Source organism: Plectropomus leopardus, chromosome 16 (assembly GCF_008729295.1).
Source record: "Plectropomus leopardus isolate mb chromosome 16, YSFRI_Pleo_2.0, whole genome shotgun sequence".
Taxonomy (NCBI): Eukaryota; Metazoa; Chordata; class Actinopteri; order Perciformes; family Serranidae; genus Plectropomus; species Plectropomus leopardus.
Window position 1 is genome coordinate 25,973,979 of NC_056478.1, and position 25,338 is coordinate 25,999,316.

General features: G+C 44.1%; 2 protein-coding genes across 6 annotated transcripts in view; one reads left to right on the forward strand and one right to left on the reverse strand.

Annotated features, from left to right (window-relative positions):
• Nucleotides 1-5,700, forward strand: part of fzd3a (frizzled class receptor 3a) — a 32,044-nt gene extending 26,344 nt beyond the window's left edge. The window contains exons 8-10 of the mRNA XM_042503459.1: nt 438-443; nt 3,315-3,569; nt 3,676-5,700. Of these exons, the coding sequence (XP_042359393.1) occupies nt 438-443; nt 3,315-3,569; nt 3,676-3,931 (517 nt within the window). The 3' untranslated portion in view covers nt 3,932-5,700. The remainder of the gene's footprint in view (nt 1-437; nt 444-3,314; nt 3,570-3,675) is intronic.
• A 2,368-nt stretch (nt 5,701-8,068) lies between these two features.
• Nucleotides 8,069-25,338, reverse strand: part of cdc42bpab (CDC42 binding protein kinase alpha (DMPK-like) b) — a 102,180-nt gene continuing 84,910 nt past the window's right edge. The window contains exons 24-43 of one of the 5 annotated variants that reach the window (XM_042502977.1): nt 24,446-24,484; nt 23,562-23,681; nt 22,645-22,728; nt 22,407-22,512; nt 21,514-21,650; nt 21,003-21,142; nt 19,946-20,027; nt 19,614-19,833; nt 19,205-19,267; nt 18,463-18,716; nt 18,217-18,341; nt 17,427-17,641; nt 17,247-17,344; nt 16,847-16,931; nt 16,349-16,472; nt 15,056-15,173; nt 13,766-13,868; nt 13,527-13,684; nt 11,854-11,928; nt 8,069-8,945 (exon numbers count right to left, since the gene is read on the reverse strand). In XM_042502977.1, coding sequence (XP_042358911.1) covers nt 8,814-8,945; nt 11,854-11,928; nt 13,527-13,684; nt 13,766-13,868; nt 15,056-15,173; nt 16,349-16,472; nt 16,847-16,931; nt 17,247-17,344; nt 17,427-17,641; nt 18,217-18,341; nt 18,463-18,716; nt 19,205-19,267; nt 19,614-19,833; nt 19,946-20,027; nt 21,003-21,142; nt 21,514-21,650; nt 22,407-22,512; nt 22,645-22,728; nt 23,562-23,681; nt 24,446-24,484 — 2,478 coding nt within the window. In that variant the 3' untranslated portion in view covers nt 8,069-8,813. Of the gene's footprint in view, nt 8,946-11,853; nt 11,929-13,526; nt 13,685-13,765; nt 13,884-15,055; nt 15,174-16,348; nt 16,473-16,846; nt 16,932-17,246; nt 17,345-17,426; nt 17,642-18,216; nt 18,342-18,462; nt 18,717-19,204; nt 19,268-19,613; nt 19,834-19,945; nt 20,028-21,002; nt 21,143-21,513; nt 21,651-22,406; nt 22,513-22,644; nt 22,729-23,561; nt 23,682-24,445; nt 24,485-25,338 lie in introns of all 5 variants that reach the window. The other 4 variants (XM_042502976.1, XM_042502978.1, XM_042502979.1 and 1 more) reach the window with 4 other exon arrangements.

The following is a 25,338-nucleotide window of genomic DNA, read 5'->3' on the forward strand; positions in this document are numbered from 1 at the left end:
TGTTTTTGGGACGTTATACTTAAAAATTTTTACGACGTTTTTAATGCGATCTTGGACGTCATACCATACTATGATATTTTTATGCCATTTTGGACGTCATACTACACTATGAAGTTTTTATCCCTTGTTGGATGACACATTATACAATGAATTTTTTGAAACCATTTTTTGAAGACACATGGGGCTGAGTCAGGCTCAGCCCGAAACAATCGAGCAGCCACCCTGTCGACCCATCACCTGCCGAGAAAGGGATTGTGGTCGGGTGCACTGTGTGGCAGGCAGCAGGCAGGGGTGGGCCCCAGGCGTGCTGACCCCTAGCTTCTTAGACTCGCTCTGGGAACGTCGAATGTCACCTCTCTGGTGGGGAAGGGGCCGCAATTTGTGCGGGAGGTGGAGTGGTACCCACTAGATATAGTTGGGCTCATCTCCGCACACAGCTCTGGGTCTGGAACCATACCCCTGGAGAGGGGTTGGACTCCCGCCTTTTCCTGAGTTGCCCAGGTTGAGAGGCTCCTGGCGATGTTTGGATACTCACGACTGTGTGTTGCAAAGAGGAGGCCTCTGACTGTTGTTTGTGCATATACACTGAATGGTAGTTAAGCGTGCTCTGCCTCCTTGGAGTCTCTTCCTTGGCGGTCTCCTGGAAAGGGTGCCAACCAGGGACTCCAAAGTTCTGCTGGGGGACTACAATCTTCACATGGGTGATGACGGAGAATCCTGGAGGGGAGTGATTGGGAGATACCCGATCCGAAACCGAGTGGTGCTCTGTTATTAGACTTCTGTGTTAGTCACAAATTGACCATAACAAATACCATGTTCGAGCACTGGGATGTTTATAACTGTACTTCGTACCATAGCGCCCTGGGCCAAAGATCGATGATCAACATTGTGGTCGTATCATCAGATCTGCAGCTGTATGTCTTGGACATTCATGTGAACAGAGGAGCAGGGCTGTCAACTGATCACCACCTGGTGGTGAGTTAGATCAGGTGGCGGGGGAGGATGCCAGACAGACCCGGTAAACCCAAACGAGTAATGAGGGTGAAATGGGAACATCTGGCAGAGGCGCCTGTACGTGAGCTCTTCAACTCACACCTCAGGAGGAACTTTTCGTGCATACCGGGGGAGGTTGGGGACATGGAATCCGTGTGGTTTGTGTTCAAAAACCTCCATTGTGGAGACTGCTGCTAGAGGTTGTGGTCAGAAGGTCTTTGTGTTATTGCGTTATTGGCCCAGAGGTCTCCAGCAGCAGCAGACCGCAGTACCGGTTGACTAGAAGGGCTGAAGCTGAGGTGGTCGCCAAAGCAAAAACTCAGGTGTGAGAGGAGTCCGGAGAGGACATTGAGTAGGACGTTCGGTCGGCCTCAAGGAAATTCTGGCTAACTGTGAGAAGTCTTTGGAAGGGAAAGCAGGGCTTGTCTCAGGCTGTCCTCAGCAGGGGAGGAGAACTGATGAACGGGACTGGGGATATTGTCAAGCTGTGGAAGGAACACTTTGAGGAACTCCTGAATCCTGTAGTTACGTCCTCTGTGGAGGAGGCAGAGACTGAGGACTCGGGGGAACCTTCATTCATATCCCTGGCAGAGGTCTCTGAGGTGGTTAAAAAGCTCTTTGGCGGCAAGGTGCCCGGAGTGGATGAGATTCGTCCTGAGGTGATGAAGGCATTGTTGGGCTGTCTTAGCTGAAGCGCCTGTTCAGTGTCACATGGAGGTCGGGTACAGTGCCTGTGGCAGACATGGTTGCGGGACTGGAGGGTGTGCTCCAACAATCAGGGTATCAAACTGCTTAACCTCTCAGGGAAAAATTACTCCAGGGTGCTGGAAAGGAGGCTCCGACCAATTGTCAAACCTCAGATTCAGGAGACTGGGTTGCGTCCTCGTCGTGGAACAGTGAATCAGCTCTTTACCCTTGCGAGGCTGCTGGAGGGGTCATGGAAGTTTGTCCATCAGGTCTACATGTGCTTTGTGGACTTGGTGAAGGCTTATGACTGCGTTCCTCTGGGAGTCCTGTGGGGGGCACTGAGAAAATATAGGGTGCCGGGGTCGCTGCTACAAGCCATCCAATCCCTTATGACCAAAGTTAGAGCTGTGTCCGCATACTCAGTGTAAAGTCAAATACACTCCTAGTTGGTGTTGCAGGGTTGCCCCTTGTCTCCGATCCTGTTTGTGATTTTCATGTACAGGATCTCAAGGCACAGCCGGGGGGGCGAAAGGGGTCCGTTTGTGGGCGACATACTATGCTGTGACATTTTTCTGCCATTTTGGAAGACATAGTATACTATGATGTTTTCATGCTATTTTGGACATACTATCGTGTTACTTTTTTGTGGTATTTTGTACTATGACTTTTTAATGCTACTGTGGAAGATGTATTGTTCTGACTGTTTAAGATCAAAATCTTAAACAGTCAGAACAATACATACTCCACATTGATCTTATAATGCTATTTTATACCATACTATTTTGACATACCATACCATGATAGTTTTTTTCTTTTTGCATTTTTATGAAATATACTTTGACACTTTTCTGAATTTTTTAACCCCATATTATACTGTGAGATTCTTGTCATACTGTGCAACAAAGTTTTCATCACACGCTATACTTTTACCTTTTTTTTTAAATTTTAATGACACACTATACCAAGACAATTTTTTAAAAAAAAATTCTATAGTACAGTATAGTATAGTAGGAATTTATTAAAGTGATAATATACTTACCCTTAAAATATATACTGTACTGTGACTGTTTTTAAAAAAATATATAAACTGTTTTTTTTACTGACTTTTTTAATGACTTCAAACTTACTGTCCTGAAATGTGAGATGGTTGTCATGACTCAGCAGTGTGTGTAGGTGTGTGGCTTGGTGGTGAACACTGGCCCTTCTCTGCGCTCATTCCCCTCCCCTCCAAACACAGAGCATTAACCCCCTCTCCCACCGCCTGCTCCACGCACTCCTCCATTCTCTTCTACCACTCCCACAACCCCACTACCTTCCCCCTCTCCCTCCCTACCCTCCTGCGGCTCTCCCTCCCCTCCCTTCCTCCACTCCCCTCCTCCTCCTCCTGCTCTTCCTGCTCCACTCCCTCCTCCTTCCCCTGCTGCAGCAGAATGGTCAACGAGAGCCGACAGGTGCTCCAGGAGCCCGACTTCGCCCAGTTGCTGCTCAGGGACCCCAACACGCCCATCGTGAGGAACTCACCGGCGCCCCCCCCCCACCCCCCTGCCGCCCTCCCTCCCCCCCCTTCCTCCACTCCCCTCCTCCTCCTCCTGCTCTTCCTGCTCCACCCCCTCCTCCTTCCCCTGCTGCAGCAGAATGGTCAACGAGAGCCGACAGGTGCTCCAGGAGCCCGACTTCGCCCAGTTGCTGCTCAGGGACCCCAACACGCCCATCGTGAGGAAGTCAAGGGGGACGTCCACCCAGGGGACCTCCACCCACGCCTCATCTACCCACCTGGCCATGCTGGATGAGCCGCCCAGCGCCAGCACCAGCCGGGCCGGCTCGGTCCGCAGCGCACGCTCTAAGATAAGCAGCTACCACGGCAGCCTGCACCGCTCCCGAGATGGCAGGTAGGTCTCGCATCTGTCAGACGTCTTCACAGAGCTGTTTTGTCTTTGTGTATTCCACTACAGAGGATCTGCTGCTGATGCTGCTGTTTGTTTTTCTTCATGTCAGATATACAGCCTCCAGTTTTCGGGCCGCAGATGACCGTCTCCCCTACGGAAGCATGCCTCGCCTCAACGACCAATCACAGTCCAGACACTGCAGCACCAATCGTCTGGACAGTTTGTCGCGGCACGGCTCCACTCAACGACTTGAGAGCCAGTCGCGGCACAGCAGTGTCAGAGACCTCACCAGCACCCAAGCTGCTTTCGGTGTTCCTGGAAACGGGATTCACAGAGTGCTGGAGGAGGACGGAACGACGGCCTGAACCGGATCCCAGGACACTTGCGAAGAAGATGTGACTGGATGGGTACCAGTGAAAGTAGGAAAGCCGACCTTCTTTTTGTGGAAAGTTTAAGAATGTGCGAGAACCAACGGCAAACGTCAGAAAGAAGAGCAGCAAAAACTGCGGTGTCCTCTCCTGTTGAATTTGGGAGCTCAGAGCTGAAGCACAGATTACTGATGACATTAACTTAACGGGGGATTCATCCAGCCAGATGGAGAGGACTGTGTGTGGATCCATGCCTTAAAATGTCTTCTCAGCTTTACTCGAACCACTAGCTGATCCCAAAAACTGAAGTTCAAAATGATTTTTGTCCAGTTCGCAAACCTACGATGGATTTTGCGGTGGTGACGGTGGCCTCTGAGAACCAACACTGGAAAATGACGACGAGGCTTCACTGGTGGACCTACATTACTGAGCCAGAACACAATGTGACCAACGCTGACGGACTGCACTGGATTGTTTTTTACTTGTACTGGACTTGTTTGTATAGAAGACTTGCTGATGGACATCAGACATGATGAGCCTTCTCTTCTAGTCTGTGCTTCTGAGCACTCGGGAGGTTAGAAGCAGGGTACTTTTTTTTTTAAGGTTTACTGGTTACATTTCAACTGTTGTGCTTCTCTTCAGGCACTGATGTCTTTTTCAGTTTCAAATTAAATTCTGGCAACTTAAAGGGGCAGATCACCCCAAAATCAAAAATGCGTATTTTTCTTCTTACCTGTAGTGCTTTTTTATTATTATAGACTGTTTTGGTGCGAGCTGCCGAGTGTTGGACCTATTGGCATCCGTGATGTCCGCCCTATCTCCAATATAATGGAACTATAATGGCATTCGGTTTGTGGTGCTCAGAGTGCCAACAAAAACACATTTGAAAAACTCAACGGCAACGTCTCTGTCATGACTCGGTTACTCGCCTTGTTGTGAGCAGTTTGATGTAGGAACTATTTTCTCTCTACAGGACTACACCTGCCAACCGCATCATCCTGTTCATTTCCAACACAAGCCACTCCCACCAAAACACTCTATGTTTCTAAGCAGCACTACGGGTTGGAAGAAAAATATGTGTTTTGGTTTGGAGGTGAACTGTCCCTTTAACCTGTTAAAATCCACTATTTATAAAGTTAACTTATTCACACTTGATTTGAAACTCCACATGAAAGGTAACAGATATTAAGTGAACAACTGACACTCTGCAAACGCTGTACGCGACTCCTGAAAGCCTTGTCTCATTTAAAAAAATGTTTATATTGAGGTACTTCATTTGGTGTAATAATGCGAGTATTGATAAAGGAAAAAAATGTCTTTTTGCCAGAATGCAAGGGCTAAACTATAGGAAAAAAAAGCTAAATCCAAACTCCTGCCTTATGACTGTGTGTTTAGACAGAACGCTAAGCTAATTTTTCAGGCAGCATAATTACGTACGTCTATGGAAAGAAACAACAAATGTTTTAACTTGAGTGAAAAATGTGTATGTGTACTGTGTAGAGGCTGAGCTGAACAGCAACTGTCCGGTGCGAGTTGGTTATTTAGCCACAGTGGGCTGTTGGTGGGGGAGTAAGCAGGAATTGGCTTTGCTTTCTGTCTGAACACACGTTCACAGTTTAAATAGATAGCGCGCCCTTGAATTAGAGTCAAAGTCTGAGTAGTTTGTCCTGTTTAAAAACGTGTCCTTACTTGTATTACTACTGTAAAATATTAGAGCAACATTTCCTCTAGCGGCAAAACCTGTATAGATGTACAAACGGAATTTTTGTTGTTCATTTGTAATAAAGGTTTTTTTTTAAAGAACTGATTTATCGGAGGCAATGACAACACAATCACATGTTGGGTTTGTATTTGTAACAGCCCTCCGCTTTATTGAAATACATCGGAGTCAGGTTAATATAATGAGTTCTCCACATAAGTGTGGCAGCCAGTTCCATACATTATTTTTTGTTTTGACCTTACACCTTAAATATTTTTTTGTGCAAAAAAGAATCTACATCACCTGTAGTGGGTTATCCTCAGTAAAACGCCCAAACCGTTCAAAAAGGAGCAAGTCCAAGTAAAACAACAAACCGAAAACAAAAATGATTACATCTATAACATGCAAAACTGTACAAATTATTACAAAGCAATCCTAGAAAAAAAACAAAGTGTAATATGATATGAAAGAGCAAAATAATATAGAAGGTACTGTAGATAAGACCTCACTGAAATGCAAAGGCGTTTGAATTTTTTTTTGAATGTTTTTAAATTTTTCTTCCACTGTGGCACCTCAGCCATCAAACCACCTGCCACCCTTCACCCCGACAACATTTTCTTCTATCATCTCCACCTTTTCTTCCTGCTGTCTTCACCCAGGTCACATCTACTGTACATCATCTGTACCTCACTCGCTCTCTCGCTCCATCCATCCATCAAACAAACTCATCTAAATTCATTGGTTCTGACATTTCCTGAGTTTCTCTTCCCCTCTCCTCAAACTGGGATGTCTGGGATCACTTTTCTGTACAATATTGGCTGATAATAAAACACCTGGCTACGTCACCCCCCGTCTAAATACATTCTACAGAAACTCCAGCAGTAACTACGGAGACTCACTAGCTTAAAACGTCTCGAAGAGGTTTTTGCTTGGAATAAAACCAGCTGCTCTCCGTCTCTCGCTTCATATAAAATGGAATACTAAAAGAACACTTGGAATGGGTTGTTTACAGCTACGTTGTTGTGTTTCGACCTGGGGAGGAATGACCACCAAAGTACTCGTTTTTGCTTCCCTTTCTAACAAACAAGACAAGCGGAATAAACTGGAGGAATCTGGAGGCCGCTGACCTGTAACTCTGCACCAACAACGGGCCAGAAACAGAGTTCAATATGTGCGTTCTTCTTACAGTTAATACCACATTATAACCACGGGCTAGTTAGTGTTTAACGTCAGGACAGTCGACATTGTTCCTGCACAGTTTTACCTCACTCTGCCCTGTGAGCCGTGCTTTTCTGTCTGTCTGTAGGCTGAAGGAGATGAACAGAGGTAACAGGTTTTTGGCTGTGCACGGCCTGCTCTGCAGCCAGGAGCTGCCTCACCGTGTAATGCTCTTTCAGGGGCCTGCCAAAGAAAACCCGCCTGCAGGGGGGTTTACACATCCAGCCCTGCTAATGTTACAGACAACAGGTAGCACTGAGGTTATTTCATCTGCTTATCAAGACAAACGGTGCTGACTTTTAAGTGTTTACATTCTCATTTTAGTGTTTTTGTTTGTTTTTTTTTGTAAATCAAGAGCTCTCTTAATGTTGCTTCATAATCAACAAATCAACCAAACTTTCTTCAGAATATACAAAGGCTGTCAGAAAGACTAAATACTGTCCCTCTTTTTGTCCATTTTTGGTTAAATCAAGCTCAGTGGAATGACTTTCCATCCAGGTACCACAGCCAATTAAACACACACATGATTAAATGATCAGCTCCTCCTATCACAGCCAGAGGAGGAGCACGACAAGGCATTTGCTGCATAAAAACACCACCTCAGCGCGCGCGTGTGTCGATACATGTGTGATAAATGCACGTGTTCACTCTACAGTACGGGCAGTAGTGTCGATGCATACTCTTCACTCAAACGCAAACCGAGTGGGGGAAAAAAAAAACCAACAACACACAACACAATGCGTGTCATACATAAAATTAAAACAAAATCTATAAAACAAATCTAAAATCAATCGGTAAAAAAAGAGAAAACTGAAAGTGGTTTAAAATGGCTTTTTGTGTGAATACAACCCCAAAACACTCCGTAAAAGTCAAAGAGGATTTTTTTGTCTTTCCCGTGTAGTTCTCTATAGTATTTTCCTTATCATATATTACTCTCTACTTTGAACCTATGTACATTATTGTGATGGGAGCCTGTGAGTTTGGTTGTACAGCAAACGCCTACACTACGACGGAGGACATGTCCAGAGCTGCTGGATGATGTCACTCGAACCGATGAGGAAGAGAGTAGCACAGAGGAGCTGTGGTGATGTCATACGAGCCAGCATTATTATTACGTTATTATTATTATTATTATTATGAACGCTGCTTGTTTGCTGATGGTCAAAATTAAAAAATAATATAAAGTCACTGCACTTAATATGAGCAAAAGAAAAAAAAATCATTGCTTTCCTTTCTCTCTGTTTTCTTTTCTTTTCTTTTTTTTTTTTTTTTTAAACATTTTGAATTTTTGCAGCACCCGAAGAGAAAGCAAAGGAGGGAAGTGAGGACGGGGTTAAACTCCACCCGTCTGATTCCGGCCGTGAAGTGAGCCTCCCTTTCCTCGTCTAAGATTGATAAATAAATTAAAATATTGTCCCCTAAAACCCAAAGGGTCCTATGTACAAGTACAAATCATTTCTCGCGATAATACTCCTCTTTTTGTTGCATCGTGAGGCTTTAGAGTCTCTGAGCGGGGCCGTGGACACAGTGGCGTCGTTTCGGTTTATCGCGAAAAAACAGCCGAGCCGGGAGTTTTTTTTTTCCTATATCGTTTGCCCTTTCCGGATAAACACATGCACACACGCTGGCGAGCGCATACAGCTTCTCTCAAACACACACACACACACTTGCACCCTCACACACACCTTTTTCAGAACCTCAGACATTCCCTTGACAAGAAGACGGACTCAGCGTTTCTGCCCCGTCTTGGAAGTATGATGAGAGACAAACGGAGGTTGTTAAGTGGGACAAATGTTCGTCAGGAGGTGCAGTTCTCCGGGCAGTGGGGGGGTGGGGGGGTACTCAGAAAGGATGTGAGAGGCTGCGGTTGAGGAGGGAGAGGCGGGAAAGGAGGAGTCCTGTGCTGTCGGTCAGTCGGTCGGTCGGTCGGTCGGTCGGTGGGGTCGAGATGTTGGCCGAGGCTCATGTGTCCCAGCCCATCCGGTCTGTGCTCTCCAGGGACAGGGACTTGGTCTTGTGTGGGGAGGCCGGACTGGGAGGGCTGCTGAAGGTGGAGCTGTTGGAGGCCGTGGAGTGACGGGGGGAGTCCGAGTCCTGCAGGAGGAGACAGGAGATACATGAAGGAAGAGGGATTGGAATGAAGAAAGTGGGTGAAGCATGAGGAAGAGAAAAAAGGGAGAAGAAGAAAATACATAATCAGATGATGTGAAGACCTTAAACGTGTGTTACAGACTCCGGCTGGGCTGCACCAAACCAACAAGGACTCACTTCTTCTAAGATTAGCTCTGATCAGAGTTTAGTGACACTAGGTTAACATAATTAACACTAACAGGGGAAACCTGAAAAAGTCATGGAATTTATACACATCATTGAAAGTTTTGGAAAAGTCATGGAACTTGTGAGTAAAGATAGCAAGCAGCACTAGCAGTTTGTTTTTTTCACAAATGCCTGGAAAGTGTGTTTTTGTAGGCCTTTCCTTTTTCAAGTACTTAAAGCCATGAAATCGGGGTAAAATATTTTGGAAAGCAAAAAACATTGCATTGTTCCTAAAAATGTTTTTTCCTCCTTTGAAAAACATTTGGAAAATCATTTATTCATTCACTGTCCGGTTCAACAGAATTAAATTTAAAATGTATTATTTTTGCAAATTATTATGATATATTATTATATATAATTATACGCATTTATTTAAATTACATTTAGAATTAAATGTATTTGTGAAAACTAAACTGATATTTAAAGAAAGGTTTGAACTGAATCTTTCTAAATTTAAAGCTAGTTTTTAAGTTTGGTGCAGCAGAATAAAACTTGCTTTAATGAGGTTTAAAAGTGAGTCGTTGTTGGTGCACCTCAGCCTGAGAGTCTGTCTGAGTCTTAAAGCCAGAGGGGAAATGAGACTAAGACTACTTTTTAAAACTCTTCAGTCTCTCGGGGGGGGTGGTGGCTCACTGCTCTGTGCCTGGGAATCATGCAAACATCTCGGCCTCTCTCTCTCTGCTGCTGTTTGGGGTGGAGGACAGATGTAAAGTGGGACTGCATCACGGTGCCCCCCCCCCCTCGTCTTCCACTACATTCCACATCATCAGCAGATGAACAGCTCAATTGACCAGAAATGATCAGCTGAGGGAAAACAAACATGCAGGCCGGCCAGATGAAAGGGGGTGTGGGTTAAACCTTCATACTGTGCAGCACAGTATGACTCACATCCTTTATGTGAGGAAATTTAACCCAAAACAGACATGATACCTGCCGCTCCGTCCCTTTTAAACAGAGGACTGTACACTGAGCTCCTAAAACGGCTCATATGTGGCACAATGAGCACGATTCTGCTTCCAGGTCAGTGATGCTGTCCTCAGGTTAGGGCCTTTACAATGATCTCATTTGCTGAATGAAAAGCTCTTTTTCCTCTTCACTGACTCTGCGCTTGATTGTCTTTGATGGACAACAATCGTCTCCTGTTTGGGTCCAATCTAAACACATCTGTCCTATCGAACACCAGGCAGCACGTTCGTCCTGCTGTCTCTCTTCTACCATCTGCAGCTGCAGGGAAACACAGTGGAGCTGTGAAACATCGCAATGCAGGCGCTTTCAGACGACTGCAGTCAGCGCGCCATATTAGGAGCTTTAAAGCTCCCACGTCAGATAAGTTCCTCTTCCAGCGTGAGAGGAACCCTGAGCCACGTGAGTGCTGGTCGAACACGAGCCACATTTTATGCCAGCCTTAAAGCACACAACTTTTCAAGAGATTTCACCGTCGCAGAAAAATTTCCAAAGACGGAATGAAATCAGGATTTTACAGCACCCGGTTGGTGCACACGTCATGATCTCGGTTGTTTGGTGTGAACTGACACAGTTCATCTTCACCATCACGTTGATGCCAAATTGACAAGAATACTGTCAACATATGACGACTTTTACCTTGTGTTATGGGTTTTTTGCGCACACAAAGTGATTGTTAATAAGTCATATTTCTGGGCATAATAAAGGGATCTACTCTTAGTCTTACAAATCGAACCCCGTCTGATTTGCAAAATCTCAGTCATGTCGGCCATGTAAACAGCACACGACAGCTTGAGACAAAAAGAAAAAGAAAAAGAAAACAGCTGGACCAACAATTCAGTCCAGTCTTAACTGAGCATATACGCGACGGGGAAATACAAGGCGATTTTAACTCGTCAGCGTATAGTAGTCATCGGCTGGCTTGCGTCACTGCGTTGCTATTGGCGGTGCAAATATAAACAGAAAAAAAAAGCCCTTTTCTTGGGGGAGCTCTGCAGAACCGTTTGATCTGAAAACACCTTTTCACACTTGTTATGTTAAATAATCTTACACCAGTCCTGTGTTTCTCACAGCACACACACGTCTTTCGTAAATCTGTCTGTAACACTGTGTTTAAAAGCACTCAGCCTTTCCACCCACATGAACTCATCAGTCATTGAACCAGAGATGTGCATCAGAATCACTCCAAACCATGCAGCTGCTGTGATCTTTTCTAATCCAATTTGTAATCAATCAGGTGATGCATTTATCATTGCAGAAACACCCTGCAGGGTCCTGTGGAGCCCTGACTGCGCAGCGCACTTATCAGTCTGTATTGCTGGACAGCTCGTGGTTAGAAACACGGGCTGGCTGTCGGGGAGCCGTGTGGAAGCAGACATGCTCTGTGACTGTGGGAAGAAAAAATGGCCGAGCAGCAGCGGCGGCGGCGTTGCACTCTTGAAATAGTCGGCAACCAAAGATGACAGCGGCCAGGTGAGGGACAGACTGATGGTGCGGCTGATGCTCCGGTGACAGATGTGACAGGATGCTGCTGATGTGACGGGGCTGAGATGGTGCAGCGAGAGCTGTGGCACGGCAACAGTTTCCCTGACAACATGTGACTGTAGTTTTATTAATGCACCCCATGCTAATGTGTTGATAGAAAGTGACATGATGGTGTGTTCTGCGTGTGGTGACACGGTGCTCTCAGTTGTGTGTTTGGCGTTGCAGCTGTTGACATTACCTTCATCTTACTAAGCAGGGTCCTTAAAGCCCTTTTCAGATCGGGGGTCTTCTCCGACGGTGAGACTGCCTGCCACTGCAGAGGAGAGTTCAGACTCAGCGCCCAGCCCACAGACAACATGCTGGGGTGGGAGAGGGGGGAGGGGGAGGCAGGAGGAGGGGGGGGCGAGGCACAGCTGAGTGAGGGCGGAGGGAGGCGAGGAATGGGGCAAAAATGGAGCTGACAGCGTCCAGGCGTATGGGCCATGAGGATGGGGGGAGCCACAGGAAGGATGGCGGGCGCGGTCTGAGGGTGGGAGGGTGGATGGGGGTAGAAGTTGCCCAAAACCGCAAAAGCTACTGCAGTTACTGTTGATCCAAGATATCATGTAAATGTGTCTATTAGCTGTGTAAGCAGGAATCAACACCACTGCCTGACTGCTTCGATTTTAGGGCTCAAACGTGTACAAACTGTTGCATTGTGTGTTACAGTGTTTCCGAAATTAATTTGAGGCAACAGCTAGCCCGAGCTAAACCTACAGCAGGTCCCGTGGGAAGGCTTTGGCGAGCGTTCACTATAAAGCGCTGACATCACAGGGGAGCTAACCAATCAGTCGGAGAGGTGGGATGAGGTGATAGGCCTGCACCCGGAGGCGGGATGTTTGTGACGGATGGGATAGAGGGAGGAGTTCTTTCAATGGGGAACAGTATGATTTTTTTTTTTTCTTCCATATCTAGTTTCTACGATCGTCCATAAACCGTCCATACAGAACTCAGTCCTCTCTTAAAGGGACAGTATTTTATATAGCAGTGGTTCCCAGCTGGTCCAGCCTCTGTTCAAGGTCTGCACATCGGAGAAATGACCACGTATTCTTTTGTTTTTTTTCTTTTTTTACAAACTGTAAATAACACGTGGCCTTCAAACAAAATGCAAAAACATATTGCAAGAATGAAGTGCAATTAGATAAAACCAGGGGCTTTTCTAGGACATTGGGGGTTTAGCCCGGACTTCGTAGGTAAAAAAAAAACAAACAAAACAAAAAAAAAAACAAGCCTTCCAAACCTGCAGTCTGGTGGGTTTGGAAAGCATGTTTTCTTTAAAAATATTTGTGATTTTTTTCTGCCCTATTAAAAGTTTTGGCATTATTTGGTTTATTTTTTAAAGAAATCCTTATCACAGCCAGAAACTGTAAAAATAGAAAATATCATTGGATTTTCACATTTCTGACAATCCTTGAAAAAATCATATGAGACAAACACTGCATGAACTATGTGCATTTTCCCCGAGTCACTCAGGAAGGCTCAAGAAAAATATTTGTAGCTTTGAGGAGGATAAAAAAAAAAAGAAAAAGAAAAACAGCCACCCATCTCCTCTGACAAATGAAGAAAAGTCCCTTAGGTCACATAATATCAAGAACAGGGCAATAAACGAGTTACTGTTCTTGAAAAAAAAAAAAAAACTCTCACTCTACAGCAGGAAACTGCACTTCAAAATAACAGCTCTGTGCTGCAAATTCACTGTACTTCTACATAAATCACAGACTTGACTCGGTCACGAGTCACTTCTAGTCCATTCAGAATGAACACACGACCCACTTTTGGACCACGCCCCACCAGCTGGGAACCACTGTTATATAGAATCTTTTACAGTCAGCTGCACATGACGCTGTGTTCAGGGTGTATGTCTGCACTGACCTCTCTGTCAAACTGTGAGAGTGGAGCGTCACCACAGTCCATGCCTCCTCCAGAGGACAGGGAGCTCTCCGAGGGAGACGTCATGGTCTGCCGTTTGGATCCGTAGCTTCCTCCTGACAGCTCTCTGCGGAGAGCGCTGCCGTTCTGGGAGGACGATCCTGGAAAGAGACGAGGACGTCAGGGTGGAGGTCGGTGCTGCAGTGATGGAGTTGATAAAGTGGAGAGCTTCTGTTACTCACGTATGCCCAGTCCGCTGCTGGCGCTCATGGAGCGGCCCGGCTCGCCCCGGTTCTTGGTGATGGAGGGGATGCTGACTGAACCGCTGAAACCCGCACGGCTCTCCTGAACACGGACGTTCTGGTTTAAACACGCACAGAGCAAACACACACACACACACACAGAGTGCAGTGCAGGGAACAGGAGTGAGGAGAGTGCAGTGATACACACTACATGCTCATACACACATGTGGTCAGCGTGTGACTGACCACCGAGGTTAAAGGCAGATAGACACGCTTAAACACACAGCCGGTCAAGAGGAGCAAGATCAGTCCACTTCAGAGGACAGAGGGACATGAGGAGGAGGACATGTGATTCAACCGAGCTTTAAAAGTTAGTTTACAAAGTACGGAAAAAAAAAGAAACCGTGCAGAATTCTCTGCTCACATCACAGTGTTGGCATGCTACAGTGGACAGCAAAGGACAAAAGACAAGGAGGGACGCCTGCTCTGTAGAAGCAGGTCTGCAAACACACACACCTCAAACAGTCCGTGTGTGACTGTTAGAATATCAACATGCATGTTTCTGTTTGCCTCTGTGATTACTGCAGGCTTCCTACAGCCTGAGACAAGCTAGATTTAAGACTTTTTATGAACTTTTAAAGCCACTCAAGGTGACATTTAAGACTAGTTGAACAATAACAATACTGACAATAAAAATAAAAAATATATATATATATATGAACAGAAAAATTACCAAGTGCTAGGGACACTTTTGCACAAATGTTTGCTGTTAAATTAAACCTGATCTTTATATTCAACTTAAAAATTTAGATGATCGACTTTTAATGTTGAGAAAAATAAAATAAAACTTTCTGAAGTGAAACACATGGAAAACAATGAACATATTCTCATTAAAAAAAGCTTGTTTATTTGTTATTTGTTTAGATGTGGTGAATGTATAGTTTTGTTGCTTCCTCTGTTCTGATCTGTGTGACATTTATGTGAGAGGCTTTTGGTAATTACTAAAAAAAAAAAGATATCTTTTATTTTGAGATATTACAAAGCAACACCAGAAAAAAACTTCAGAATGTCCCACTTCCCATGTCCTATAATTTTTAAGATTTATGAAAGGTTGACTTAAGACGTTTTAATGCCAATTAAACCCTTATTTTTAGATTAATAATTCAATGCCTTTTAAAACTTTTTAAAGTTCTGCAGGAACCCTGGTGATTACTACAGGAGGCGCAAGTCTGCTAACATAAGTCTTCAGGAATGTGTGTGCGTGTGTGTGTGTGTGTGTGTGTGTGTACCATGGGCAGGTCTTTCAGGATCTGGATCCCGTCTCCTGGTCCCATGTGGGCCACATGGTTGAAGTTGGTGGGGTTGGAGATCAGCTTGTTCCTCATCTCTGGATCTCTCAGCATCTCTCTGGATTCACACACACACACACACACACACACACACACACACACACACACACACACACACACACACACACACACACACACACACACACACACACACACACACACACACACACACACACACACACACACACACACACACAAGATGAGCGCAGGCACAAAGAGGTTTTCAGTAACGACACTGGATGAGAGTGAGAACAGCAGCGCGCAGCGTTTGGCAGAGCCAAACTAAAATGTGGCTTTGGTCTCCTGCTCATCTGGTGCTCTCCTCCACTGACCATGAATTGCACCTTCAGGACAACAAGCACAACGCTGCTGTAAATTGCTTTCCATTTGTTTTTTTGACTACTGACCAACATCTACAACATGTAATATTGGTTTTGCTTCCCTGCATGCTCTGAAATGAGAATTCAGTTGTGCAAGTGTGTTTTAGTGTTGAAGCTATTTTGTTGAAAATGATAAGTTCCTGAGCTTTCACACTTTATTAACTATTTTTGCCGTCTTCAAACATAATGAAGACCAGAAGAGCACTTGGAAGCAGTGATGCCAGTACTGTTGCTAAGTGCTCCATGGGAAACACAATTAAAAAAAAATAGTTGTTAGCATGTCAGCACTGATTCTAATGTCAACATTGATTTGTGGCTAATTTTACCTAACTTTTAAAAAAACGTACTAACACGGTACCTGTATCTGCTGCTTGGATTTTATCTGCTGATATTGTCAAATAGTGTTGTATATTCTTAACTTGTACACGTTTATTTTATATTGCGTGCTTTTTGTCTTAATGTTGTTTGTCTTCACCGTTGTACATACTGTATCTTCATGTTGTTGTTATTTTAGGATGCCAATTAAAATCAAGCAGGGGAGCACAGATGAAAACGAGCTCTCCAGCTAACTCGGGTGCATTTACATTTGTTTAAATGTGGATGAATCTACATTGTCCATTCTTAAATAAATAAATTACAAATTACATTAAAACACACACGGAGTAGAAGGTCAGGACAAAAAATAGAGCACAGAGGATGCACAAGAAGCTGCGAGAGACTTAATTAGATAACAGAATTGCTGAAGCAAAAGAAAGTTAGATGAAAAATAGTGAAAAGGAATGAGTAAAAAAGCCTAAAACAATATCTGGTGATCTGATGTAAATCACGCCGCCTCGTGCTGCCGGTAAACTACCTCCTCTGCTGAAGTCGCTCTTCCTCGGGCACCCTGAAGGAGAAACGTCTCTTGTTGTTCATGCTGCGCACCATCTGCTTCCTGCTGTTGTCTGACGTCTCCGGGACGACCAGCTCGTCACCCTCTGAAAGATCACAGCAGAGCCACAGGCCTGTTTACACCAACGACTACAAAGTGCTGAAATATTTACTTTAGTGGTTGAGAGTGGCACATACAACTTTCTATTGTTACTCAAAATGTTTTTGTTCTACAAAACATATTTTATACAGAGCAGAGGAAAAGTTACACAGTGACAAAATAGCTTTAAAGTTCATCAGTTCAAGCGTTAAATCCTAAAATGACGACTGCAGCTACATATTCCACCAAAGCGTACTGTGACAGAGAGCGACCAATTTGGACCACAGTGGAAAAAATCTTAGACTTTATCACGTCATCCTTGACACATCCGTGACAATTTTAGGCATGTGATGCTCCTCACAAAAAAATGTGAATTCTTACCGGCCATCTTGTTTCTGAAGTAGATTAGCCTGACTGTTTCCAGTCCCAGCAGGTTCAGAGAGCCGTCAACATTCAGAGGTCGCACCTGAAGGGAAGAGCAGAGAAATCTATCATTATTTGATTTTCAATGACTGATTTGTGTTCAGTAATCACGTGCTGTATTGCAGAAATTTACTTCATCATGTAAAAACTTTCAAATCTACAGCTTCTTTATCTATTAATATTGTCGGATGGTAATCAGAAGACTAAGTGAGGTTACTATGGTGACGGGGGCAAACAGGATTCATTCATCTGATCCAGCAGGTGGAGCCAGAGATGCCTCTAGCTGTCTGAATTTCTTAACGCTCTGCTGCTGAGGTGACAATCATATTCCCAGCAGGCCACAGTCCACAGCACTGACCTTCTTGAGGGGGATGGTCTGGATCCACTCCATGGTGTTGACATCAAACACATCGACAGCGTTCTCACTGTACACTGACAGGTAAGGGGCGTTGTAGCCTGGACAAAAGGAGACATGAATCACTTAATCTGCCTCTTCATTTTCATCGTCACGGAAGTTACCGCTCATTCCTGCACTCACAGGCGGAGTTGGGAACAGCGGGCCACATCAGCTCCTGCTGACGCGACCTGCGGCCCTGGGAGTCCACATACACTCCGATGGCGCTGAAGCACAGCAGCAGCTCCTTGCTGGAAATCTCCACGGCGCAGAGGGCGTCCAGGCCCTGCTGAGGGATGAAGGCCAGGGTGTGGTCCTCGTGGTGGAGCAGACTGACGGGGGACATGTCACCATGGACACTGTGGAGGACATCCCAGGGTTACATATATTAAATAAAGTTGATGTTTTTTTTCATCAACAGCAAATGCACAAACAGTAAACAACAAAAGAAACAAGAATTGTGTGAGCAGAGAAAGAAGACAAACCAAACTAATAAAAAAAACACTGGTGAAAACACAGAAAAGAAAAAAGGACACGTGCTATCACAAGTTGCAGGTTATTGACATACAGTATGAAACTGTGATACAGATAACCTGTAAGACCATTAACTGTTTAATTTTCCAATCTGAATAATGACTGGTTGCCAGATTTTCTGAAAGAGTTTATCCCTGTTTGACACGGTGAATCTCATTTTCTCCAAATGTACATTGGCTTATTCCTTCAGCTACATTTTCAATGTCCGGAGGTTCTCAGATTTCCAAAATTGTAGCAGCAAATTAAGACAGTTTAATAAGAACTTAAATACATTTATACAGAGTTTAGTTATTTCAGCAGCGAGTGCATGATATTAAATAAAAAAATGACAACAATCTCACATGTAAATAGCAAAAAAACATCTCAACTGTATTTGATTGTCGGTTACCGGGAGTCGTACCTGTAGCGGGTGAAGCCAGACTGGTACCCTACATAGAGACGCTCACTGAGCAGACCCATCCACTGAACGGGCCCCGGTGCCTGCAGCTCTCGCAGCCGACGATGACGTGCTTTACTCTTATTCACCTGGAGAGCAGCGGGACAAATAATATGAATGAGATAAAACAAAATAACAAAACACTGAAGTTGGCTTGAAAGAAATAATTTTTTGGGGAGCTGATGTATTTGATAAAGAGTGCTTTCAGACCTCGTAACAGATGATTTGTCTCTTCATGGCCACGCAGAGGCAGGTGAGCGAGCCGTTGCGGACGGGGCCGGAGACAATGGTCTGGCAGCCCTTTGTCTCAGCCAGCTTGTAGGACTCGGTCTCGCGGCCGTCCAGCGCCTGCGTGGGGAAGAGACGGACGTGACGGTTCCTGCCGGAGATGACCGCCAGCAGCTGCTCCTGGGGAATCAGGTCGATGTGGTGCACCTTCTTGTTGTCCCCCACACGGATTATTTCTGAGGACAGACAGAAGAAGGCAGTGAATGAAGAGGAGGGGCGAAAAAGAAGGCGGTGAAGGTTAGAGAGGAACAGAAACAGGCAGCTGTGGGTGTGACATAAAAAAAGGTCATCAAAACAAGTGAACAAGAACACAGGACGGATCTTTAAGGTTAAGATTTGAACTCAACACCAAAAAAAATACACCCCTTCCGTCAGTGCTCCTTCAGAAGCTCTGGTAATATTTTCATTGTTACTTATTTCGTTATCATGATGGTGTAGCTCTCCTCCTGGTGCACTGGGATGTAAAACAGGGAATGTAGACAGCATTGTGTTTGTCACAGTCTGAGTCATTTTGTTTGTTTCCTGTTTACAGAGCCGGGGCTGAGAATGAACACTGGATTTTTTTTTTTAGCGCTGACACAGAACAGATACAGTATTTGCTGAATTTCACCAAAAGTACATTGGATAAAAATGTCAGACAGCACCTTTAAAGAGCGGATCTTACCATCTTTGGTGACATGGATGACAAAAAGGCCTTCCTCGTTGCCCAGGGCGACACGCTCGTGATCTGAGGGCAGAGCAAGTGAAGCGAGATGGCCGTTTCAGTGCCAGTAAGAGGACAGAAAAGGAAACTCTGTGCAGAAAATGTTCCAATCTGATGGCTTCTATTATCATAACACGATGAAACTGCAGAAACTCAGAGAGACTCTCTCATCTAATTGGCTGTCTGTGAAAATAGCTCGACCTGAAATAACTACAAGCGGATGAAAATACACAAAGACGGAACTTTCTCTTGTTGAGATAATGACTGCACTGACATGATAAAGACATTAAAAGGAGATCTGGGATCTGGATTAGCTCTGACATATTTGAATTTCTTCCCAAAAAAACTCTTGTAGGTGCTGAGGGCGCACCTATGATAGCAGCAGACTGTGTCGTCTTGATGAGCGGCAGGGTGCTGTCGTAAGCCTCCTTGGGGACGTAGACGAAGCGCTCCTTGAGCTTGTTCTTCTTGAGGATGCGATGGAGCTCGTTGAGGAGGCCCACCCATTTGTTCCTCTCCTGATCGCTGTCAGCCAGGATCAGGATGGAGGGCTTGTGGTTGCTGGAGGGGGAGAGCTGCGACGCTGTCACCTGTGGAGAGAAGGGTACAGTAAAAGTTAAATTAGAGGTTGAATAGCTTCCATAATTTAATGGTGTTCAGATTAATTTCAAACTCTTGGTTGCAGACATCAAGAAAACTCACTCTGAATATACAGGGGATGTCTTTGCGGCTGGCGTGGATGACATCAGAGGCCAAGACAGAACTGACTGAAAACTCTTCATCCCTGAATCACGTAAATGAAATCAAAGGTTAGACATTCGGGGCCTTGAGCTGCAGTAATTGGTCTGTCATGTGATACGTTGATGGAGAGAATATTAATTGGCAAACGATTAATCACTTCAGTCATTTTTCTAGCATAATTGCCAAACATTCTTAAGTTTTAGCTTCTCAAAAGTGATGATTGGCTTTTTTTCTTCATCATGTAGAACAATATATAAAATATCTTAAGACTTTAGACTAATGAGTCAACAGTTTACTTGTCCTAGTGTTTGATCGAAGTACACAATAAACTATCTTGGACTGAAGACAAGTGAACATCCAGGATATTCTGAATAAATCTAAGTAGGTATAGAATATATAAATCACAAAAAATAATTTCTATAGTCTGGAACCCGAAAGAATCTCTGAGCTAATATTTCATTTGCTCTGGGGGACAATTCCCACTCCTGTTCCAGCAGATCTCTGGCTGATCTGGCCACCTTCGGGCCAGTCATCAAAGATGGGGGACGTCTGCTAGGATGACTGACAACTTGCTGAGCCTTTGTGCATCATGTAAATTAAGTGATCATGTCAATTTTGGCTTGAGGACCCTTGCGCCAGGGACATTACAGCAAGCATAAACCTAGCTTAGTGAAGAGGAACGCTGTTGAGGCGTTTTCAAAAACTACAAAGATGGCTGCAGCTGGTGCAGAGCTTTCTGTTTAGGCACTGTTTTCAAATTCTGAGGGCAACACTCATTCACAGACGTACTGATGCTACACTGTCACAGCTCATCTCTGTCTGTTTACATTAATCCATCGCTTAGCATCATTGTAAGTTTAATTGCTCTGATTGTTTGTTGGTCTATCCAGCTGTGTTCATAAGGATTTTGGCCGTTGAGAACAACTCTTGGAAATCAAAAATGAACTGAGTGGTTCCAAACGTTGCATTTGTAAATCAGTCTGGCTATGACAGGCTAGAGTTTCTACACATCTCTTACCTCATATCTATGACTTGGCTGACTACTACACTTGGTTGCGTTGCTTTTCCTTCTCCCAGTTCGTAGAGGAACAGTTTGAAGTCACACACCACAGCCATCGCCCTCTGCCAACCCTTCTTCACCCCTGTTGGTTTGGGCACCTTGGACAGACACAAATATATGGATGAGTGATAAAATATATTAAAATACCTTTTGCAGTGTTACAAATGTAAAGGGGCTAATTCAGATTCCACACTTGGGACATCTGTACTCAAGTGTGAGCTGTCATGGCACTGTAGGAAACCCGAAATCCAAGTGTTCACCCAAAGCTTTGGTTCATGTTTACCTTTGTGTGGATTTGGGAGGAAAGCTGGGAGAGCGAAAGCTTATTTGGTTTCACATGAAGTAAACAACTCTGAAACCAGGCCTTGTCACAAGGTCTCTAAACATCTGCATTGCTTTTCGATGACTGTTCAGTTTACCAAATCACCATCTGGCAAAGACAAGCAGAGCCTTTATCAGTCTCACTCACCCTCACGTGCCCTTCATACGCAGTACCAATACCCCTCTGAGGGTCGATACCCAGCGGGCCCTTGGTCTGGTCCTGGGGCACTGGACACACAGCTGGAGCCTTGTCCGCACATGTCACGTGGCAGGAGAAATTACACACTGGACAAGGAGATGGACAGAAACAAGATGGAGACAAATGAGATGTTGGACTGGTAACGTATCAGATTTTAAAACCAATGAAAAGGTTAGCTAGCTTTGAATCTTAAAGTTCCATGTCCATATTTCTTTTTAAATTTTAAAGGAATACTTAACTCCTAAAATGATCATTTGCGTATCAATTACTCACCCGTGTTACCTTGAATTCATGAGCATAACTTTTCCTCACATGCCTCCACAGTGAACAAAAACCCAAAACTGAGACCGTTCTTGATGAATTAAAGTAAATGGGGTCTGTGTTTAAAAACTGCAAAACTATATCAAAACATCTGTTTCCAAACTCTGACACAGCTTGTGCAGTTTAATCCAATATAATCTCCTTTATTCATTTCTTACTATTTGAGAATTTCTAAATGTTTGCTTTGATATAGTTTAAATGTTGTTTAACACTGCCTCCAGTTTACTTAAATTTGTCAAGATTTTCTTCCCATTTTTTGGATTCTTCATTTACCATTGAGGCATGTGAGAAAAACAAAGTTTACTTCCAAAATTAAACCATGATAATTTTGGTGGTGAATGATTTCTTTAACATGAGAACAATATGAACTGGAATCATTGAGGTAAAAGATAAAGCAGGTTTTGGGTGTGTTGTAAGAGATTTTATGGTGTCTCAAATGTTACATTAGCAGAGCACACTTTGCAAGTTTAGACGCCATCTACCGTATTTTCCTGCAACACACACTTTCATCACCTTCTTACCTTCACAGGTACAACCTTGACGTATGAGCCCCACCATGAGGGAAGTGCACTGGTTACACTTAGTGGGCGTGCTAAATGACTTCACCACAAACTGATGTGCTTTGGGCTGCGGAGTGCATGAATGAATGAGAATTAATGAGCATGAATGTGTAAGAGAGAAAAAAGTCAGTTACTAACATAACATGAAGTCTGTTGTGTCCAGGTTGGACAATGAATTGTATGAAAAAAAAAGTTCTACCTTAGGAGAGGAGCGTCCAATACTGCCGTACCCTCCTGAGCGCATGGTGGGGGTCTGGACTGTGCGGGGAGGGTGGTCTATCAACTGCAGACAAACACACAAAAATACATAAAAACATCGAACAGTGAGAAACTGCACCTTGGCTGTGTTTTTGACCGATGCATGAGTGACATTAAACTTGGTTAAAAGTCCAAAGACTCCCAAGAAGAAGAAGAAGTTAAGACGCAACATTCTGTGAGTAAAGTCAGAGTTCAGATGGGGGGCAACAAAGTTAGAACTGGCAAATATTTTATATATTGATTCCCCACGGTGTACAGATTTAGCGATCAGAATTTGGGTTTGATTTCCAACAGGCTCATATTAGTTCAACTAGTTTGAGGATGACTTCATTGTTCACTTTTATTTTGGAGGAACTTGCAAGCAATATCTGCTCCCAATTTGGTTTACAAGCAACACAATTCCCAATAAGGACACTGGTATTCACTTGCAGCACCATGTTCGACATCAATCTGAGAACACACCAAGTTCAGTTTAGAGTCTGCTGCTGGCCTCAGTGCTCTCATTCTCTCTTGCACAGCTCACATTTCTCCATAGTTGAGTTACTTACAATTTGCAAGGGCTGACTTTTTTGACAAACACCGTATTGTGAGTTGCTCTGAGTAACAGTTTCAGCTGATCCTTCGTTGAAAAACGTCAATTAAATTGGCATGAAGAATACTTGCATGCCAGACATATAGATGCAATGATCAGAGAGAGGCTCCTGATGCTAAACTAGTTTGGTAATCTTCATTATACCAAATAATAATGAAATAAATCCTATTCAGAACTCTTCTTCGACATCTATCTTTTGATTAACATACCAGCCTCTAAACAAAACTTTAAAAGAGTTTCATGCCCAGACTAAGTGCCGTTCTGACCTCTATGGGCTCCATATCACTAGCCATGGAGGGTGACCGCGAGCGGGACTTGAGATGGGACTTAGGGTCATCTTCCCGGGATGGAGTGTTGGAAGGAGTGAAGTTATCCATAGAGTCCACCTGAGGAGCGAGAGGTTGGATGGAGGAGCAGGAGAGGACACAGGAACAAGAAAGACGTGAGAAATTACGGAAAACAAGAGGGAGTATAAAAGATAATGAGGATGAGAGGAGGAAAGGAAGATGAGAAATGAAGAGGAGCAAGGTGGTGATGAGGTAGATGGACAGACAACGAAGAGGAGGAGGGGAGGGAGGGAAGGAGACAGAGGGAAAGAAGTAGAGTGTTAGTTAAACAAAACAAACCAGAGAACAATATGCAGCATCCACGCTTAGAGAGAGGGAGCGGGTGCCAAAATACACAAATGGAAAACAGTATACACACACATTGTGGTCGAATCCACTGGACTTTGGAAGCTACAGAGGAAAAGCGACCACAACTTTATTGCCACCCATGTAATATCACACATGGGAACACTTCACAGCCCAATGACCATGCTAACCGAAGACAGCGCAAGCGTTCACCACCATACACCATGCACAGCCAGTCACAAAGCTACACTGAACAGTAAAAAGAAAAAAACACACCGACACCAAAGCACGCAGGCAGCACACATAACCCCAAGATATGGAAAATTCAGCACATTAATGCCTTTGAATAACACAACACAAATACCAAAAAAAATGTTTTTCAGAACCCCTGCCATGCAATCAGACAGCCACAGTGAACATACACAGGAAATGCACAAACAAATTTAACATCAATGTGACAAGACAGCAAAATTCAGAAAGGGCTCAATGAGATCACAGAGCGCAGTGATGGTGCTTACACGTCTGCCTTTGCTAGCTGGGCCAACGGATGGCGAGCGCTTCAGTGGCAGGAGAGGCAGAGAGTGGCAGAGACAGAGAGATGAGTGAATATCAGAAAGGCTGTCTAACGGAGCTGAATACACAGTTGCACAGACTGAGGGAGAAACATGACATCAGACCAGTGGAGCCCAACCTTTCATTATGTTTTGCTAACTGAACAGTTTATCCATTACTTTTAACTAACTTAATTAAGTTTATCCAAATATCTTCTTATAATATATATCATATATAACCAAAAATATATAACTATTTCAACTTCTGTGCCAGCTAACTAGATTTCACATACTCTCACTTGCAACACGTGGTGTCTACATGCTTTAACTGACTCAGGTTCCTTATTACTTAAAAACTATTGAAGATCACACTAATTTGTAATCTTATTTGACTCATATATTTGACTCTTATTTGTTTTCTCACCATAACAGAATAATAGATTTATTTGTAGCTGATTAGTTTAGTTCAGTTGAGTTTATTAGTTGAGCTTTCCACATGCTCTCTTGCAAATGCACAAGTATCATGGGGGGGGGGGGCAAGTAGACTTTTTGACTTCTAAAACTACTGTAACGTCCACCAGGGTGAAGTTTAGGACAGAGGATGGAGAGGGTGGATGGGTGCAAATGGAAAAAATACATGGTAATGGGAAGGATGCTGGGAAAGTCAGTGTGGAGCACAAAGATGACTCAAGCTCTCTTTCTGGCAAAATAATGACTGATATGACAGATTTAAAAAATACTGAGTAATATCTTGTTCTGTTCTACTAAAGCTATAACACTAGAAAGCCAAGGAAGAGCCATTCAAGTAGCCCACTAGCCTACAATGACTAGCAAGCAACTGAATTTAAAGGCAGCACTGC